General features: G+C 34.1%; 1 protein-coding gene across 1 annotated transcript in view; it reads left to right on the top strand.

The window, feature by feature from the left end:
- Positions 1-432: 432 nt before the first annotated feature.
- Positions 433-8,906, top strand: part of LOC128983951 (uncharacterized) — a 412,009-nt gene continuing 403,535 nt past the window's right edge. The window contains exons 1-2 of the mRNA XM_054403229.1: positions 433-918; positions 972-1,102. Of these exons, the coding sequence (XP_054259204.1) occupies positions 433-918; positions 972-1,102 (617 nt within the window). The remainder of the gene's footprint in view (positions 919-971; positions 1,103-8,906) is intronic.

Raw genomic sequence — 8,906 nt, 5'->3', positions numbered from 1 at the left:
ACTCATTCAAGTTTATCCTGCTTTACACCTTTAAACCAAATTTCATCAAAATCGGACAAAAATTATTCAAGTTATCGCGTTCACGGACGTATATATATATATATATATATATATATATATATATATATATATATAAGTCTATATATATATACATATATAAAAATTTGAACGAATGGTGTTTTTGGCCTCTGGGGACATCAAAATGAAAAAGTAAATCGGTCCCGGGTCTAGGTCTTACCATGCCTCCTACGGTAATAGCTACTTCCCTATAGGGAAATTCGCTAAAAAAACTTAGAAAGTTCAAGGATATTCTGAGTGTAATTTTGGAGGAATTAATTTACGTAAATTTACTATTTACATGCGATTTTATCATGCTTGGTTTCAGCCTCCTGCTGACCAGTCTATAGATACTCGATCCTTGGCCTTATTACGATGGTTTTATCGTGTTCCAGGATGAAGCAGTGTCGTCCCCAGGTCAGCCCTCTCCCCCCACTACTCGGCCCTCGCCAGCTCATCCCTTACGACTATCTCCTGCTCACAGCCCCTCGCACTTTTCTCTCTAGTCTTCCAGTCTGTATATTATACACGATCCTTGGCCTTATTATGACTGTTTTATCGTGTTCCAGGATGAAGCAGTGTCGTCCCCAGGTCAGCCCTCTCCCCCCACTACTCGGCCCTCGCCAGCTCATCCCTTACGACTATCTCCTGCTCACAGCCCCTCGCACTTTTCTCTCTAGTCTTCCAGTCTGTATATTATACACGATCCTTGGCCTTATTATGATGGTTTTATCGTGTTCCAGGATGAAGCAGTGTCGTCCCCAGGTCAGCCCTCTCCCCCCACTACTCGGCCCTCGCCAGCTCATCCCTTACGACTATCTCCTGCTCACAGCCCCTCGCGCCTTTCTCTCCAGTCTACCAGTCTATAGATACACGATCCTTGGCCTTATTACGATGGTTTTATCGTGTTCCAGGATGAAGCAGTGTCGTCCCCAGGTCAGCCCTCTCCCCCCACTACTCGGCCCTCGCCAGCACATCCCTTACGACTATCTCCTGCTCACAGCCCCTCGCGACTTTCTCTCCAGTCTACCAGTCTACAATACAGGTATCACACAACTGGATTCCATAAACTATTTACGGTATATCTATTTATAGTAGCCAAATAAAAAAAAAACTCACAATGGTTTGATACAACATGTTTAAGTCTTTTCGCTTGTCGGACGTTCTCGAACTATTAAATCTTTACATTCTTATGTTACTGAGAACATAATTTAACCCAACCACACACGTTATTAGTAGCACACGTCGTAATGCAACTACGCAAACATACTTTTCATATGATAATACAGCGTGGTAGTTCAAAATATTTTACTAGACAATTTGCATATATTTTCATACATATTATGCATATATACAAGGTAACCCGTAAGTAAGAAGGGTAATTCAGGAATATGTCGAATGGGTCAAAATAAAACAAAAATTAAGAACATGTTTTCCATAAATGCTTCGTTAAAGAGATATCCGGCATTTATTTTTATTTTGTAATTTATAACATTAGATGCGATAATACTTTAAATTCAGATATAAAATGTAAAACAAAAAAATGAAATGGAAGATATATGATTAACGAAGCATTTTTTGGAAAAAAACTTTGTACTTGATTTAGGTTTTATTTCGACCTAATAAATCTATTTCTGATGTTTTTGTACTTACTTACAGGGGGCTCTGTATACATACACGTACACATGTAAAAGAATCTAAAGACATTTTTAAATGTTTTTTTTACCAACCTCAGTGGGTGATACATTGCATTTCAATGATTCGATGATTTATTTGGCCATTCAGCAAAACAATAGGCTATATAATATTTCAATACAAAAACAAATATTTTAAACAGTATAATATATTTTTATTACTTACAATAGTTAAGATATAGTTATAATAGTTATAGTTATAATTATAATATAGTTATAGTTATAAGATATAGTTAAGCTGAAATTTATCGTGGTAAACATAAAGATTTTGTTGAACTATATTTTGAAGTAATTAAACTCGTAATATAATTGTTATTCTCGCTATGCAGTACGTGGGAGAGATTTCTCCGAGGGAGACATTCTTGGTCACAAGGGGAGGGATGGCAGTAAATGAAACAACGCATTTGTCGTTGTAATGCTGAAGATATAAACATGAAGCTGTGCTACTTTGCTCTTAGTGCCTCATTGCATCGGTATTGCATTCGTTGAGTCAAAACTTGCACATAATTATGATATTCTTTTATCATGGTCTGTAATGTACTTTTATTGAACAATTCAAAACAAACACGTTGTTTTATTTGACGATTAACATCATTGATAACACTCCAATGATGAATAGTAAGTAAATCATACCCGGATTTTGTAAGAATTTATCAGTGTGTAACTGTTATGCTAAATTACAAACACTTATAAAGTTCTATTCACTAAGGTCTTGAGCTAACGCCAATTACATTTGAGGCTGGAAGGTTTAATTTCTCGTAAAATGAAAGAATAAGAAATTAATTATCAAGATGACGTTTGCCGAGCGATCGAACGTCTCGTGAAGGAAAACAATACAGTTGGTAATTAGTTTTGTCTGTTTGCTTTAAAACTTCATTTCGCCACTGCTCTGGAACTCCTGTAATTCAGAGTTGTTTATCTGAGACGTAGAATTGAAAAAATAACATTCCAATGATAGTTAGGATTCATTTTGTATTTTATAAAATACATTATTACTCGTATGTTTTTATTTGAACCAGAAACCACTATATTTCAATAATATACTGGTTTTATACAGGATTATTTTTTATTGTTTTCCTCTAGTTATAAATCTAATTGGTTTGCTTACAATATATTCCTAATGAAGTTTGGTAATTTATTGTTCAACTATTATCCTGGATTGTGTACCTGGCTTGAGTTATTGTTTTAAGCTAAATTAAAACTTACACACAGTTTCGTTAAATTAATTAATCCATGCGCGATTTCCATAGTGTGCATAAGAAAGTTAACGTGGTTTCTTTCAGATAAAACATTTTATTAAAGAACCTCGTATGTTACACTCAAACTCTGAATTCAGACTTAAGCACGGATTGTCCACGTCAGGTTGTGTGTATTTCTAGGCTAGACATCACTTTGTCTCCGACTGAAACTGGGCTTAATTTTCTTTCCGTGTTCCTCAAAATTTTTTCAGCCTGGATTTTTAAGGAAGTTACACAGTTTTCCCGCGTTGTGTCAATAGCAGATTTTCTCAAGCAAAGAAAGCACAGAGGTAGGTCTTGCTCTCTATTTAAGATGGTGACACACTATTGATCTTTTCCTCGATCAAGACTCGGAACCGAGCAGGGAGAAGAGAGAAGGGAGGTAGAAGGAAGCATATTGTTCGATAGTGTGACAGATGGCCGTACACTCATCCAGACGGTGAACCAGACATCAGGCCGAGCAGGGAGACGAGCGATCTTAAGGCGGTTTTTTGGCGAAAGATCAAAGAAAAGATTAGTCCAATGTACGGAGCGATAAACGATAGTGTGTCACAGTATTTTTGTCCCGTATGCCGGTGCGAGTGCCGCACCGAGCAGCCGCCTGCGCTAGCGTTGATAGTTCTAATTTAATAAGGCAATTAAACTCTTACGGAAATTTTCCGGATCCGGAGTTCCAGTGTAACATTATACAACAGTTTTCATTGTTAACCCGTTAGATTAAGTTTTAAACCCAAACAGTCAAACCCAAAATTGCTTTAAACAAAGTATAATGTGAGTTATAGGTTATAAGTCTCTTCTACCTACATCGATAAGTTTTTCCAAGGAAAACTTAAGTTATAGACATTATATTAAGTTATAGACATTTTAAAGGATTTCAGTTCAGTTTCTTTAGAAAGAGGAAAGGACTTGGTATAATTCACTTAGCCAAGACACAGCAAGCAAACTGTTTAGCTGCCCAGTAGGGATCCTCCTCATCATTTATGACTCCTACACTGTCGCCTCGTCTTATCTCACTTCCCCTTGCCTTCCCCAAAACTAGATTTACTGTCTTGACGGATAGAAACACAGCTTATTGTTCCTTAAATTATTGTAATACATTACTTGTTATGAAAAAAACTCTTTTGTATTGAAACTAGGTTAAATGTTAGGTTAGATGTTATAGTTGTTTGGATTGATTTGAAATAAATAAAAAATAAAGTATAAGCTAGTAAACAATTTAAGATATTTTAGCTCTAACATATAATATACAGCAATATCACAAATAATCAAAACTTTGAAAAGTTAAAGATTTCCTGCATATGTGATTTAAAAAATAAATTCAACATTTGTTTACTAAGAAGGGAAGTAATCTACAATCAAACAGACAAACAGAAAGAAAGTACACTAGTCTTATGCTTAAATCATCAAATCAAATGTTGTGTTATACGATGTGTCTTGTACTGTAGAAGGCAGTTTTTTGTTTTCTTACCAAGTAAAGAGGGGGTTGGTAAATTAATTTTTCCGAGTTAACGTTTGCCGAGCGATCAGCGACGTTCTATGAAGTAAAACAATAGAGTTGGTAATTAGTTTGTCTGTTTGCTTTAAAACTTCATTTTGCTTCTGCTGCTATAAGTTTTACACTTTTCTTTCCCCATCTTCAACACAGCCATTGTTGTTATATACAACCAGGTTTATGGTGAATTTATCAAAACTCTAAAGATTTTACCCTTTTAGCGAATTTCCCTATAGGGAAGTAGCTATTACCGTAGGTCTCATGGTAAGACCTAAGCCCGGGACCGTTTTGCTTTTTCATTTTGATGTCACCAGAGGCCAAAAACACCATTCGTTCAAATTTTTATATATCTATATATAGATATATATATATATTATATATATATGTGTCCATCCGCACGATAACTTGAGTAATTTTTGTCCGATTTTGATAAAATTTGGTTTGAAGGTGTAAGGCGGGATAAACTTGAATGAGTTCGCGAACCAGCATGATCGGACTATTGGAACGGGGGTTTATGGGGGGTTTTATGGGGTAAAAATAGGTTTTTCCCTTTTTTGACCCTAAAAACACAAAATTTCACAATTTCTTTTTAAACCATTTTGTAGAGCTTAAAAAAAAACAAATAATTTAGTATATTGAAGCAATATTATGCGCCTAATTGTTACGGAGAAAATTCAAAAAAATTGTAATTTTAAAATTCCCATGTTATTCTTATGGACAATAAGTCAACTGTTGTAGTTTGCTTGTTTATGAGCATATTTTGATAAAAGTTGGAAAATACATTAATTTCTTACTAAACCACAGTACCTTTTAATATTATACATAAAAAACTTTTTTACCCTCCCTGTTGCAGCAAACCTAAGTACTCATTAAACTAATTCTGTTTAAATAGGGAATAAATGTGATATTTTTAAGGAGACATTTTAGTTTAAATCCAATCAGGCAAATGGAAATTCGCTAAGTCTGCAGATTTGCTGCGGCGGGGGTATTTAAATTTTTTATTACAGTTAAATATAGTACTAATACTAAACATAAGTTTGCAATAAACTTATATTGCTATTAATGTTGTTAATGTTGTTAAGTTTAAAACGTTAAAGTGGAGCAAAGCTTAGTACAGTAAGCTAGTTTTCTCCAAAAAACCAATGAATTAAAAAACTTAAAAACTAATTACTATTAATTTTAAGTCTGCTTTGTAGTTACATGACAACATTATAATAACTTGGTTTGTATTTATGATAAAAACTGCTGAAAGAAGCTATGCAATTGCAAACCAAACATTCGCGATTGTGTGGAACGCGATAAGTATAACAATGGTTTTGTAGCTTTTACGAAAGATTCCCTGTTCACTGGGAAGTCATATGATTAAATCTATTATGTCGGACACGGGACAGCCCCTGTGGGAAATAACGCCGGACGCTTGGGGAGAGATGACACAGTAAATGAAACAAAACTCGGATGATGCAACAACCCTACATGGACACACACCCCTGGGCACAAACTCTTGTTACAATTATCATGACTATGCAGTAATAAAATATGCTACCGGTGTCAAAAATCAAATAGCATTAAATTACTTTATTGTAATTACAAAATTTGAACGACCCCTTAGCTAATAACAGTTACTGTTAAACTATTTCATTCCTTGCTAACAATAGCCTTCAGCAATGGTAAGGAATTTGCAACAATTACATTATACATACCCAATTATATACAACGTTAAGTTAAACTATTTCGATATACAGAGAAATTGGGTTTCAATTAATTTCACATCGAGAAGAAGCATGAGTCGGTGAAATTTAAGAGGACAGTGTTAATTATAGAATGGAGAATCATATTCTTAGTGCTTACTAAACCCCTCTGCCTCCAATGCAAATATCTGATGAAGATAACACATTCTGTAAACAAAAGAATTGAAAATAACTTGGTTCCCTGATAAACTATAAAACTAAATATGCACTACACATATTCAATTGCTAATGAGTAAATTTCACACAAACAATTTCTTTGCAGTCGAATAAAAAATTCCCAAAACCTCAGACATAAAACAATATATCCTGTTTTAGTTTGCACATTTTAGTTCTCAAACAACCCAGTTCTGTTTTAACAGATATCTACTACACTATGTTTCATATTAATATTGGTATAAGATTAAGGGCTAAACCATGAACAGTTGCTACGGTTAATTATTTAATTTATGGGGCCTTAACTTTTTTCCATGTATAAAAATAAGTTTATGCACTAAAAGTTGTATTGTATTAGTTAATCAATGATTGTAGGGTAAGGGACGATAAGTGAAAATCTAAGTCATTCGTAATCATCATAGCTTAGGTTTACTGATGTAGATAAAACAAATTGTAATACATAGGATGATCATGCGTTGAAGATACACATTAAAACATTGGGAACAAGTTTAAATTCGGCCCAAAATTACGCACATAAAATTGCAACAATTAGTGTTGCCACATCGATTTTTCTAACCATTATTTCTCTTTAATTATATTATTTCTATTATAAAAAAACTTTTCCTAAGGGCTGTTATGTAGGAATCAAAGTCCAAAGTTTTCCACCGGAGTAGTCAAACTGTGAGCGTGGCTTTCAATATAAAGTTTGGCAACATAAGTTTGTCACCAAACTGACGAGATAGGGGCTGGAAAATAAATGGAACTTTGAAAGTGATAATTTACACAATAGAATGTCAAAACAGATGTTTTCAGAACTCTGACACCAAACTATTTCTGTCCTGACGTTAGCTTGAATGTGCTAAAGTTGGGATAAAACTCTAAAACCATTTAGGGATACTATTAGGTAAGTTAATGTAATGTCATTTTTTTACCATTTATTCGTATCGCCCATTTAGTTGCTTTGTAGATAATATATCTTGTGATTGTATGAGATATACTAAGGTAGTAGAATTAAAATTTTAATTATAGCCATGTTTAAAAATGCATGTTTAGAGTGAATGATTATTTCTCCCTGTTTATACCCATGGGGGGGAGGAGGTGATGCGAGCGTGATCTACTACTGCAACTATATGATTGGTTAAATGAACGAGTTGGTTAAAAGGTTCATTATTCACTACTACCTGCATTGATTATTCATCAGTGTCAGTGATAGCGTCCAGACAGGCTACAGCTTGGAACTAATATTATGAGTGAGGTTTGAAAACTCCTCTCAATCTCTATGGTGGTCTTTCGTATAACTTTTTTATAGCCTACTTACGTTTTACAAAACTAACCTGATTATTATCATAGGTGACTATACCACATACATTAATCTGTCCGTCTAGAAAATTTTGTTTGTTAATTATATAATTTTAGACAATGTTCACAGTGTGCAGAAATAAGATTTTGTTTTGTCAGCCCAAAATATTTTATTTTTTCCATTAATGGTTACCTTTCAATAATAAATTATATTTTCGTATTTTGTTTATAAATAATTACGTCTCAATTAGCAGTTTTGATTCTCTCAACGTATCGATTAGACTTTGAACCAGAATTATTAGAATTACTAGGAAATACAATTACCATTTGCATTTGTATTTTTCATGTCACATAAAGCTTATTAGAGAACAATCAGTTTTCCTTTAAAGTTAAGACGAACTAAACTGGAAAATTGAGTTGTCAGCAACGAGTTGAGAGTCACATCTTGATTGTTCTGTCTAGAACATCGCTAGTGGTCCCCAGTCTCCACATTATCCTATTTCAATGTATTTTAGGAATCCTTCTGGTACAAGAACTTATATGAACTACTACCTAATACTCTATGTATTCTCACCTAATGTAATATTAAGATATGTATGAATTCAGTAAGTAATCTTATATTATTACATGCAACACTTTGGTTACGTCCTGTAATTTGTTCCCACTGTTAAAATTATTGCAGCCTCGGGCACATTAGCAATGATAAGAAATCTACAAACGTATCAACAATATGAGTTAATTTATACAGACTGTCCCAAAAGTCCCGGACCGGTTTAATATTTTCTAAACGACAACAGATAAATCAATAAGATTTTGCACATCAACACCACACCTAAAAATCAATTTTTTTTAAGGAACTATCAATTTTCTGTCATATCATGGGGACGTCCCACAAGGAGTCAGAAGGAAATCTTAAATAGGAGCATAGGTCAATATGCACATAAAATGAAAGGTCTTTTTTAGTAGAATACAATGCTGCCAACCGCACTTCAAAAGGTTAATCCTGTGCAAAATGGCGGCTGTTCAAAGATTTCTTGAATCCACCATTTTAAATCTTTGAACGACTGCCATTTTTTTTTTTCAGGTGTTCTTTTGAGCTTGAATTTACGGCATTGTAATATACTAGTGAAGACTTTTAATTTGATGTGCATATCAACCTATGCTAATGTCAACAATTTTCTTCTGATTCCTAGGGCTGTGCCCCCCGAGGAGTAAGCGTATAATA

The sequence above is a fragment of the Macrosteles quadrilineatus genome, unplaced genomic scaffold (assembly GCF_028750875.1).
Source record: "Macrosteles quadrilineatus isolate MER2022 unplaced genomic scaffold, UCM_ALF_1.0 Scaffold_2__2_contigs__length_208266976, whole genome shotgun sequence".
Lineage (NCBI taxonomy): Eukaryota > Metazoa > Arthropoda > Insecta > Hemiptera > Cicadellidae > Macrosteles > Macrosteles quadrilineatus.
This window is presented reverse-complemented; position numbering and strand designations above follow the sequence as displayed.